Source organism: Lagopus leucura, unplaced genomic scaffold, assembly GCF_019238085.1.
Source record: "Lagopus leucura isolate 7727_CA_CO unplaced genomic scaffold, USGS_WTPT01 Super-Scaffold_100001, whole genome shotgun sequence".
Classification (NCBI taxonomy): Eukaryota; Metazoa; Chordata; class Aves; order Galliformes; family Phasianidae; genus Lagopus; species Lagopus leucura.
The window spans coordinates 86,589,153-86,601,831 of record NW_024962262.1 but is presented as its reverse complement, the minus strand read 5'-3'; the positions used below and the strand labels follow the sequence as shown (position 1 = coordinate 86,601,831).

The following is a 12,679-nucleotide window of genomic DNA, read 5'->3' as shown; positions in this document are numbered from 1 at the left end:
AACAAAACAGTTTGTTTTGGACATTTTTGATGTATGTACAAAGTGCATTTAGAGGATAAATTAAGCAGAACAAGGACACTGGAAGTCTAGGTCATAAAACAAGTCTTTCTCAGCTTTGGTTAATACTGAGTGATGATCTAGTTTTCCCATACCGCTTCTTTTTCCTGCTGAAAGATGTCAAAGACCAGACCAAAGTACCTAACAATGTCAAATACAGATGTGATGCCCCAGTGATCGCCAGTGCTGGAAATCAGCAGCGAGACTCAATTGTTGGATCTGGGTGTAAGTAGCAAATTAGTTTAATTAGTTCTGCCACCATCAGTGATGCGGATGCTCCCTTTTCACCTCTCACAGCATGACACCTAAAGACTGGCAAGTGGAGGCATGCAGAGCTGTGCTGAATGACAGCAGATCAGCAGAGATGCTCCAGTCCCCGCTTAACCATGCAAACTCCCCTTTATGCATGTATTAGGTTTTCACTGCCTGTTGCCTGCCCTTCTCCCCCCTCTGCTTTTTCATGTTCAGTGGATTCTCCTCTCTGTGTCTCTGCCTCTTTTTCTCTATTTTTTTCTCTCTATTGTTCCCCACGTCACCAACTGTCACTCACTTCATAAAGCCGTCTGGCTCGGAGCTTAAATATTGCACGGCAACTAAAACCTGCCATCAGAGCCAATTCAGTCATATCTGTTCAGTCGTGCGACAAGATTGGGACTTTTAGGGTAGGGAAGGAGAGAGACAAAAGTTCACTCTTCACTGCAGAGTGCCAAGAGAGGAGGGGGACACAATTCTTCGGTGGAACCTTTCCCAGTGGCAAGTTACTTGCTCAACGTCCTTAATCTTTAGAGCCTTTCTTGCTGGTAGCGTGCTCAGATTGCAGCATCTGGAACTGCTGGGTGGGGGTTTGCAGTAAGCCCGTGCAAGTTAGGGACATAATTAGTCTGTCAACTCTGAGTGAGCTTAGGCAGTCTTTTCTTTTCCTCATGACAGGCAATTTAAGGGAAGAGGGGAATGCCTAAATTTATTGCTTTCCTCCTCCTTTCTTTTTTTTTTTTCTTTTCTGTGCGACTGGAAGAGCTGTGATTGCAGGTGGAGTTTGAATTGGCTATACTACTCTTCTCCAGTCCACCCTAAATTTTTCCTTGCAGCTGAAGAACCCAGTGAGCAACCCTGGGCCACCTCTCTTGTAGAAAATAGATTGGCCGTGACAGAGTTTTGAAAAATGTGACTAGTTCAGAAGTGATCATAGAAAGAGTTTTGTCAGAGGTAGAAAGCTGCAAGTGAAGCATCTGGTGGAGTTAGGAAACACGTTTCTCTTTTACAGTGAGTTTTCTGTGTGATAAGGTTTATCATGTCTAGAATGGCATTCTTCCATGCAATGGAAATGATGAACTGATGGCTGTGGATGTCGTGTGATTCACAAAGAAAGAAAGGCATGTAGTAAACTGTGGTGTTTGGGGGACAATGGAGCTAATATTGTATATAGTGATGTTTTCTATGGAGTTGCACATGATTGGTTAATGGCTGATATATTCCGTTCTGTGAATTTGCAGAAAGAGAATGTTTAAATCAGTTTAGATGTATGTAAACAGCATAATCTCCTGCTAGACTTGTTAATGTAAGTGCTGACATTAACACACTTCTTTACACAACTTTAATGACTGACAAAGTAGCAATTTTCTTTGGTGATTAAATTATATGTCTGCCACTTCTGCATGCAAGGAGTTTGTGCAAACTGAAGAGCTGCATTCTGCTCTTTATTTTTTAACATAGATGTCTGGGCTTAACATTTTACAGCGCTTGAAGATGAGAATAATGAGTCCAACTTGTTTTAGAAAAATCACATCACAAAGATTTTTTGGTTGAAAATTTGTAAAATCCCCAGACTCAGAACTCTCGATATTTTGTGTGTTCATCTATGTGTGAATATGTACGCATGGTATTTGAAACAGACTGGTACACATCGGTGTGTCGTAACATATGGCATTACAAATATATCCCAGTGCTATCTGAAGGAAGGAGGGAAGTTGAGATACTCAGATTTCCATGCTGATGGCTGTACATTCTCCCAGCAACTGTGTATGTGTGTCCGCATCTAGAAAACTAAAGCTGGAGGTAGCATCTAAGAGATGAACTCTTAGATCCCTGTGAACAGCTGTTTTATGATTAATGTTACCTGTTTCTCTTGATATTGTCCACAAGTTAATCTTTTTGGATCACTGTAATATTTCACATTCCTCAGAGTCTTTGTACTGCTGCAGTACGTTACATCAGCCAGTCCCAAACAAGTTTCCTCTTCTCTTGTTTTCCTGTACCTGACATTATACACTGGGAAGTTTTGGATATGCAGGATGAAGTTGAAAATTAACTGCTTCATTAGCTTTCCAGCAGGATATCTACAGCTGGCTTACAGCTTTGTGTTAGCCTGAGATAGTAGCACTGATGTTTTACAGAGAGAAACCAGTGTCTGGGGTCCCAATGACAGACGCTCATGTTTCTCCCCAGGTTGGTTCCAATGGCAGTGAGGCAGCTGACTTCAGAATTGGATACAATAACTCCTATAACACAAAATAATTTTATTGTATAGAAAAACTAGTATATGTGGTAGTTATTAATCTTACGAAGTATTACTAACGTAGTAATGGTGTTACTATTGCTAGTATTACCTAACATGGTGATTCCTAGTTAGACTTACTATATGCAACTATAGAAAGCCCGTATTTGTTATACGTGCAAGATGGGCACCAATTCAAGATCTGTTTGACCCCTGCACAGTTCTGCTGAAGTTTCACTCATTATAACCACTGCAGCTCTGCATGCTGATAAATATGTTCTACTGTACTGCTGGCAAGTGTTTGTACGTGTATAAAATCTAAGCAGGCACACACAACAGAGCTTAGAAGAGACCACAGAAGACTGCTATCTGGAAAAGGAGTTAAATACACTCCTTGGCTCAAAAGTAATTGCTCATTTAGAGCCAGGGAAGAATGATTTTGGCAAGCGGTTTGCTCTGGCTTTCCAACCTATCTCCTGCTAATAAATCATTGCAATCAGAGCAAAGAAGCAAGCAATCTTCTTTCTGTTCTCAAAGCGTATTAGAGAAATACTAGTTGAAAGTAACAAGCATCAGTGGGAAAATGTGAAGTCTTTTAAATTTAGCATAATTTGTCGTCATTCTCTCTTTCTTTTTTCTTTCCTTAGACAGTAAGAAATGGGTGACTGGAGTTTCTTGGGGAACATTTTAGAGCAGGTGAACGAGCAGTCCACTGTCATCGGGAGAGTTTGGCTCACAGTGCTCTTCATTTTCCGCATCCTGATCCTGGGAACAGCTGCTGAACTAGTATGGGGAGATGAACAGTCAGACTTTGTGTGCAACACCCAGCAACCTGGTTGTGAGAACGTCTGCTATGATGAGGCCTTCCCCATCTCCCACATCCGGCTCTGGGTCCTACAGATCATTTTTGTATCCACGCCTTCACTAGTGTACTTTGGGCATGCGGTGCACCACGTCCGCATGGAGGAGAAGAGAAAAGAGAGGGAGGAAGCTGAGAGGCGTCAGCAAGCCGAGGTGGATGAAGAGAAGCTGCCCCTAGCTCCAAATCAAAACAAGGGCAACAACCCAGATGGGACCAAGAAGTTTCGCCTGGAGGGGACTCTCCTGAGAACATACATCTTCCACATCATTTTCAAAACTCTCTTTGAAGTGGGATTCATAGTTGGCCAGTATTTCCTGTATGGCTTCCGCATTCTGCCCCTTTACCGCTGTGGGCGGTGGCCCTGTCCCAATCTAGTGGACTGTTTTGTCTCCAGGCCTACAGAGAAGACTATCTTTATTATGTTCATGCTCGTGGTGGCTTCTGTGTCCCTCTTCCTCAACCTGGTGGAGATCAGTCACTTGATCCTGAAAAGGATCCGGAGGGCTCTGAGAAGACCAGCAGAAGAGCAAATGAGGGAGGTGCCAGAGAAGCCCCTGCATGCTATTGCAGTGTCCTCCATCCCGAAGGCCAAAGGCTACAAGCTGCTAGAAGAAGAAAAGCCAGTGTCCCACTATTTCCCTCTCACGGAAGTAGGGGTTGAGCCCAGTCCCCTTCCATCGGCCTTCAATGAGTTTGAGGAGAAGATCGGAATGGGGCCATTGGAAGATCTCTCCAGGGCATTCGACGAGAGGTTGCCATCGTATGCACAAGCAAAGGAACCGGAAGAGGAGAAGGTAAGAGCAGAGGAGGAAGAGGAACAAGAGGAGCAGCCAGCACCTCAGGAAGAACCAGGGGTGAAGAAAGCAGAGGAGGAGGTGGTGAGCGATGAAGTGGAAGGGCCTTCAGCACCTGCTGAACTTGCCTCTGATGTGAGATCCCTCAGCAGGCTAAGCAAAGCCAGCAGCCGGGCCAGGTCAGACGATTTGACTGTATGAGGATGCAGGATATGAGGAGCATAAGAAAAGAAGAAAAAGAAAAGGAGAGAGAAAGAAGCAGAAGAATTTTAAGCAAAGTGCTAAAATGATCGTTTAAATATTATTTCATCTTGAGATTCTCAACTGGAAAGGTACTATTGTGGTAACTGTGCCTTATTTGCCCTATATGTCCATTTGAAAAGGAACATTTTCCGTTTCCACATGCCAGCTCATTTCTTACAGTAATATCTACATTGTCCACATAACTGATGTGTTTTAAAACCTAATGTGGCAGTGAAACCCAGATGTCACCACTGTGAATGTACTTACTGGAAGCTTCGTGTTCCACATTTCCTTAGGAATGTGGGGAGGATCTGTCTCATGAGCCATCTAAGGGGGAGGCTAATAAACAACCGTACCTACTATTTCTTTTTCTGTTTTCACCTATGGCATGCTGAGCAGATCTCCCCTTCGCTGTTGGCATGGATTTGCGATTATTTAATTCACAAAGTGAATTCTGTGTTTGGCATTGACACCAAAACAGTAAGCACTATTTTCCCTCTTTATTGAGAAAGCAAAGACCAGAAATATCTATAATTTCTCTGTGAATGTAAATTTGAGTTAGGTAAAAGTATTTTATTTTCCCTTTGTCAAAAATATTTTTGCTCTTTTAGTGACATTGACAGTGGGCAAGGTTAACTCTAGCTGTCTTCTAGGACTTAGCAGATGCTCACAGATGGATTATTTGTTCCCAAGAGAGTTATCCAGCTCCAAGCTGAGCACTTTAGAGCACTAGAAAGAAAAAAATCAAGTTATATTTTTACTTATAATCCAGTGATGTAAAGATCTGAAACTCAATTTAGCGAAGCAAGTGTGGAAGGGTTTCTGTGAAAGAAAGAACAGCTACAGTTCCCAGAGCATGAAAGCAAATACAAGCCTTCACAGCATGATCCTGACATGTGCTCAGTTCCTGGAGCCCCAAGACTTACAGGCACTCAGCAAATCTCAGGTACAGCACCCTGAAGGCACCTGTGAATCTAAACCACAGGTAACTATGTGACTCTGAAACAAAACTGGTTGTTCAAGTTTGAAAAGTCTGAAATGATAATTCTGACATGTTTTGTTTTTAATTTGACAGACGGGAGCCATCCAGTGGCCTACTTTGCTATTAAATGCCAAAGTCTCAAATAAAACAAGGCCTTTCAAGAGATCTTTTAGAGTAGGAGAGAAAGGTATCGTCATAGCCTTTATCTTTTAGATCTTTTGTGCCAACAGGTCTGTGCAGAACTCTCATAGCCTCAGTAAATCTTTTTAGTTACAAAAGGAAGAAAAAGATGTGCTTGTTAAAATGTCTGTGGATTTCTACCTTCAGGACTGCAGCAGAGCCTTTGGGCTGGGACAGTGCAGCTATGCATTTATAGCTTCGGGTTAACTGCTATGTCCCCTCTAAAACTGAGCCTCGTGTCAGAAAAGTGCAGGTATGCACTCTCATCTGCTCTGCTCTGCAAACCTCAGACTCCACCAGCTCAGCGAATTCTTTCTGCTGGGCTGCAGCCCGTTCCATTGTTCCCAGGGCAGGCTTTAATCCAGATCAGGAAAAAAAGCAGTCTTTGGCATAATGCATATAACTCATCCTGCCATTAGTTAGAAAAGACCCCCTGCCATCTTCCATTGTAGCAGGGCTGACCCAAAGCCCATTGAAGTTAGCTGGGTGTCTGAGATAGATGTCCTAGGCTTGGGCTCATACCCTCAGTCCTGTCGTCCCACACCCCAGCCCAGGCAACCACAGGTACACTCAGCTCTGTCACTGATTAACCTGCTTGGTGGACTTCATGTGCCTTGTTTTGCAGCCTTCGTGGTCTAGCACAAAGTTGGCTGGACTTCACTGATGCGTGAAGTAAGCTGTACATATGTATAAAGTTTGTAGGGTGTGTTGGGATTCTTCAGCACCACAGCGGTGCCACGTGTTTGTTTTTTTTTTTACACTATTAATCCTTTTGCTCCTCTCGGGCCTGTGTATTTTCCCATGGTTTGCAGCCTGTTGACATAATCTTTGCTCCCTTGACAAAGGCTGTTAGTTTTTTTAAGGAACAATTCCTTGTGAAGGAAGACTGGAAGGTACCTCCTCAGTTCTGAGAAAGAATACGAGAAAGCAAGATATGTGAAGGAAAATGTGGAGGGAGAATTTGGAGGCTACCATCTATCCATTCTCTCAGTACAGAAACAGGAGAAGAGTTAGCACCAACGAAAGGCTGGTGGAAAAAGATAAACGAGGAAAGAAGTCTTCAACTGGAAAAGATTCCATTGTGCCCAATACGCTACTAGAATCCAAGAAAGAGCAAAGATTTAGATGAATAACAAAGCCAGCACATTTATAATATATGGGATGTATTACTTTTTTCCTTCACAGAGAAGATATAATGGAGTTTTAATAGTTTGAAACATAGCAGAGTTCACTTGAACTGGAAAAACCCTTCCCTGCAGGTGAAAAAAAAGAATCGGTAACTGTTCAGTGTGAGGTATCTTCCACCTTATTGAGAGCATCTGACCCTTCCACATACCAATGTACTGGACTAAATGAACCACCTCCCATCCTTGTTTACTACTAATTACTTGACAAGTCCTTTTACAAAGCATTTTGATGACCATCCCCATTCCTGACCTCTGACATGCACACCTTCTTTAGATCACTGGACTACTTAAAGATGACTACTCATTAATTAGAGGTATGTGGTTCATAATATGGATGTCAGACAATCCAGTCTTCAACTGTAAGATGTTGAGTACGTCATTCTTTTTCACTGGAGTGCCTCCGTAGAGTGCAGTACATGCAACACCCTGAACAGACACTCTGCTGTTCTTTCAGTGCTGCTGCAGGAAAGCTCATTTCTTCCTCCAAGTTGTGACAGTGCAATGAATGAAGTTAATGTTTTCCTCCTGCATCCTGTCAAGCGCTAGTTGATTTTTTTTCGAGCCGGTTTTCAAGTACCCTGCCAAGCTGCTAAAGCCTCCGAGTATGAGCCAGGGCATCAAAGCAGTGCTGTTCAGCTAACTGGGCAGGGAACTAACAGTCAGGTTCTATGGTATTCAGCCTCATCTCTGCAGTAATGTCACTGCTGGGACTGTCAGCAAGTCATTCTTCCCTCTTGTACAATTGGGAATCATTTTCTACCTCACGAAGACAATGTGAGGCTCAATATATTTTGTTAGTAATAGGATGGGAGGTACTGGGAAGGAAAGCCCTACAGATGAGCAAAGGATTATTTCTGGATGCAATAGCCTTTAAATGTGTTTTATTCCCCCCTCAATGAGACAAATTTAATCTCTTTTCAGGAAATTCCTAGTGAAGTTGAATAACAGCCTCAGAGCTGTGGATTCGGTGTATTAAAAAAAAAAAAAAAGTAAAACATATATATTAATAAATGTAAAGAACGAGGAAAGTTATCTTGGGAAGTGAACACTGGACAATTAGAGTCATGCTTGTATCATTTAGGGGTGTGTGGTATTCCCTTGGCTCCCTGTGCAAATAAATCATTAACTGATCACATGGCTCTCTGCAAGGAGCTTAGGATGCAAGTGTCAAATTCACCAAAAGAGGTTAAAATAGAAGAGGAAGGTAGTATCTTAGCTGATATTAGCATGTGGGAGTTGGTGTTCTCTAGTGTCTAGAGCAGTGGACCTAGGATAATGATCTTAGATTTATTTCCAGCTCTGCTACTGACTTGCTGTGATAATCACTTTACCTCTTGGTACCTGTTTTTTCCACCTGTAAAATGGGTGTAAGAATTTCCACCTACCTCACAGGGATGTTGTGAGGCTTCCTTAATTCTGTTTGTAAAGTAAGTAGGAATGATCTGATGAAAAGCACTGCTGAAATGCATTGTATCCTTGTTATTTCCTGCCAGAACATCGAACTTGGTTAACATGTGACTCTTTGACCAAAAGGGCAGTAGTGTGAAAATCTGAACACTGCATTGCACTGACACCATTAACACAGATGTGGGTTTGCCACAAATGGAGGAGACTTTATTGACTCCTCACCCCTTTCTCCCATCTTAACATTGGTTTGGCCATTTGAAGCTGTGGTCACAGTGGGGTTACGTGGACCACTCTTGTCCATCCCAGCACCTGTTCTGTGGTAACATTTATGCTTAAATAAGCAAGTTCTTGGAGGGAGGTGCAGGTTGTTGGAGCTTTTTTAAAGGTGGAGCAATTGGCTTTGCAAGTCATCTGGGGGAGGGCTGTATAATGCACAATATTGCTGGGCTTCTGTTTTAAATCCCTCAGTGCAAACTCCAAGTGAATTTTTCAGAATTTCTGTGGAAAAAGACCTCTATAGAAAAGTTGACAATTGCTTATGGCACATACAAAAAAAAAAAAAAACAAAAAAACAAACAACAACAACAACAAAAAACACAAAACAACAAAAACAAAATAAGAAGTAACCATGTAGATGTAAAAACATAAATTTTTATGCTACACTGATTATTTCCAGTAAGTGAGACAGATCTAACAGTCCCTTTGTGATGAAAATCAGTGATGTATAGATTCCTTCTCCTGTAGGATAGGAGAGATTTGAGGGGACCTCTGCTCTCCAGGTCAGTGTGGACATGGAATCTACTTGCTAAGGGAAGAAAGTCCAGCTTCTCCTGCTACTCAGTAACTCACTGACTGTGCATTTTTTCATTTAAACAGCAGCCCTGGTACTCGATGAAAAAAAGTGGCAGCTTGCTGTTTTGTATAGAAAATGGCTTTTCAAGTTGACAACTGAAAGTAATCCCAGCCTAGGCATACTTTTGTTTAGTAGACAAGAGCATCCATGAGAACTAGACTAAAGCTTTCCTATAAGCCTAAAGCTGTTGTGATAAAATGGCATATGGTGCCAGACTGCCTGAGGGCCAGGGCTGGAGAAACATCAAAATCAGTGGAGTTGTCCAACTATTGGAATTTCATTTTTTTCCCCAAAAAGAAACTAAAAAATTCTGACAAGGTAAAAAATTGTTCAGAGAGAGATTGAGCAGTGAAAGAAGTGCCCAGAGTCATGGTAGGTGCTCCATCCTTGGAGTGTGAAGCCTGACTGGGAAAAGCTTTGAGCATCTTGGCCTGACTTAGAAACTGTTCTTGCACTGAGCATGAGGTTAGAGCAGCTGGTTCTTTTCAGCCTCAACTGTGTATCCCATGGGAGGCTGAAAGCAAAGTGAAGCCACTGTGAGGTGAAACAGTTGATGTGGGGCATTTCCTGCCTCTGTGGGTGCTCTGTTAGAGCTTACTTAGATTGTCTTAGCTGGCAACACCAACTGAACAGGCACTGAAGTGAGTCTGATGCATAAAACACTATCAACCAATGTCTCGTAGATAGAAAAGCTGCTTGGGGCCAGGAACGTGTTGTGTAACTGGTTTGGAAAGAACACTATAAATTAAAATTTATGAGTAAGCTTGTCAGCTGAGAAAATCACAGAAATAAAAGGGGTTTGGGTATTTCCAGCTCCCTCAGTCTCAGCTGTGACTTTAAATCCATCTGAAAATGTAGAGGACTGCATTTTAAAGTTCTGTCAACAACAATAAAAAAACCCAAACAACTGCGCTTTAAAGCTTGCTGATCTGGGATGAAGCAGAATTGAATAGAAATGGTGATTACAGAGCTATTGACAACATTTCAAAAAAACAAAAACAAAAACCCCCCAAAACGCACAAAGGCTGTTGGCCTTTGCCTTGCTGGATCCAGCCTAGCACAGTAAAAGCAAAACAAACCATTTATTATTTTTTTTCTAAGAGTTAAGGCTAGAGTGCTTAGAGAAATCATGGAGTAGCCTACCAAAAAATTTATATGTCAGTGCAGAAAGAATTTGTAGAGAAACATTAAACAGAAAAGTTGGCTCCTATTGAATTTCTCTGATGTTCAGTGGCCTACAGGCAGCTACTGAGTAGAGTTCCTGCAGGATGGCAGCTTGGTGCTCCAACTAAGGGGCAGCTGCAGACAAAGGCCAACACTGAGAAGCCTGTGAGCCTGTAATCTGGATGCCTCGTGACAAGGGTAAGGCAAGCCAGTGTGACCAGCAAATTAAACCTTGCCTATTACCAAATCTGATATTGATGGATTTTTAAGAAGATCATCAATTTTAAAGTAATTTAGCTTTTATGCACTGGATTCTGGATTTTTCTGACAGAACCAAAACCCAGAGATATTGTGTATTGTTTTTTTTTTCTTTTCATTTTCAAATTATTCAACCGTGATGTATCAAAAACTACTGGGACAAAAATGCTCAGGCACATTTCTCAATACATACATGTTAGTCCAAAGAAAAGCCATAAGACAACCCTGCAAAAGAGTAAATTTCTGTCAGTGAGAATCAAGACCCAGAACTCACCACACATAAATTAAAAATAAATTCAGAAATCAGAATGATGTCAGATTGCTCCCAAGCTTCAGAGCTCCTGCTTATGAAAAACTCTGGAGAGAAAAGAAATGAAAATGGATGGCCAGCTACCAGCTAAGCCTATTATTCATAAATATGCCCTGTAGCACCTTTTGGAAGCCTATGCTATCTCTGTATATTCCACCACAACAAACTGCTTTAAATCAGTATGTTCCACCTTTCCACTTTACTTTAAAGGCTTTAATCTAGTTCTCACTATGAACTGAACATACAGTACCCACATTCACACTTTAAGATGTGCAAGAATAGAAGATGGAGCTAAGCAGAAACCTGCAATGCACTGACCAGCCTCCTTTCCTCGTGTGCTGCCTCCCTGCTCCAGCCACTATCATCTACACTGTGTCTGGTGAAACCACCCACCTGCCACATCTGGGAAGCTGCCATGGGCCCTTCTCCTCAGACGTGCTTACCAGTGTCTGCTTAAGGAGGAACAACATGGAATATTTTTCCATTTTATAATTAAACTTTTTGTTTTCCCTGAATGAGAAGCCTGGTGGGGATGGAGGGGTTGATCTGAAGTTTTCTGACAGGAATCATCTTCTTCCCTTCTTACAAGAATCAGAGATCAATAATTTATAGCTTAGCACAGGCATGTTTCAAGTCTATTTGTAAACACACACAGTGAAGAAAGTTTAAAAAGCTATGACCAAACTCTGTCTTGTTGTTTTTCTTTTCCCCTTGTTTTTGAAATCAGCCAAGTTGTCAGGGTTAAACAAGACCAGAATTTGGCTTCCAACAATTCAATCGTGACAGGATTCCTATCTACTGTCTCTGAAAATTAACCAGTCAACCAACCTACCTTGCCCCAAGAGCTACTGCTGCAGAACAGAGCAACCACAGGTACCCCAAACTCAGCAGGCTCATCACTTTAGGAAAGATCAGTTTCTAGCAGTAGGCACAGAAAGAATGAGCAGGGAGGGAAGCTCTGATCTCAGCTCGATATTAATTGGCAGCAATACCAGAAGCTGTAAAAGAGGGCCTCAGATCAGAAACTGTAAATTGCTCCCTCAGTTCATTTGCCCATGAAAATTGAATGTTTTTTTGTCTTTGCAATGCTGTAGACAAGGAGACAGATTTCAAAACATGATGACTGACAGCAAGATAGAAAGCCAAACTATCAAAGAGACTGTGGGACTAATCCGATGACTCAACACAACCACACATGGAATCGTTTTTCTAGTGAAATGAGTTGTAATGAATAAAGGATACTGATTTTCACTCAGCAAGAGGTTTGTGCTTTGTTGAAGTCCTGCCTAGTTCCGCTTTATTCTCTCACTTCCCATGTGATTTATTATTCCAAATACAGTCAGTTTTCTGTGGCAAAGGTTAGGTGTATTTTTAATGGCGAAAAAAAGATACAGACACCACTAAGTTCAAATGAGGGCAGGGCTGTGACATGAAGGATTGAGTCTCACTCTGATAGCTATCAGGAAATTCCCCATTTGAACTTTCATTTCCCTTTTGGCCCCATTCCTCGATACATGACAGTCGCAAGGCCTGAAAGCTGCCCCTGACTGGCTGCCTTTGCAGAGGGCAGGAAGGGCCCAAGGTGCGAGATGGCGCCTAGCAGCCTCCCTACATGGTGCTGGCACACATCCTGCTCTGCTCTTATAAAGTGGTCATGGCAGGTTAAGAACAGGCAAACACCACAGCTTCAGCCAGTCATCACACTGCCAGCAGGTCCCTGCTCCTTGGCTCCCCAGTTGCTTGAGCCTCCGCTAGGGCTGCCTCCAGCCTGGCCCTTTATCCACAGCCACTTCCCAAAAGCAGCCATTTTCACAGAATCATAGGAATCACAGAATGGCTTGGGTTGGAAGGGACCTCAAGGATCACGAATCTCCAACCCCCTGCCTCA

At 42.4% G+C, this 12,679-nt stretch overlaps 1 protein-coding gene across 2 annotated transcripts in view; it reads left to right on the top strand.

The window, feature by feature from the left end:
• Positions 1 to 12,046, top strand: part of GJA8 (gap junction protein alpha 8) — a 35,617-nt gene extending 23,571 nt beyond the window's left edge. For both annotated transcript variants that reach the window (XM_042868021.1, XM_042868022.1), the window contains 2 exons: positions 175 to 282; positions 3,199 to 12,046. In XM_042868021.1, coding sequence (XP_042723955.1) covers positions 3,209 to 4,408 — 1,200 coding nt within the window. In that variant the 5' untranslated portion in view covers positions 175 to 282; positions 3,199 to 3,208 and the 3' untranslated portion in view covers positions 4,409 to 12,046. The remainder of the gene's footprint in view (positions 1 to 174; positions 283 to 3,198) is intronic.
• Positions 12,047 to 12,679: the final 633 nt, after the last annotated feature.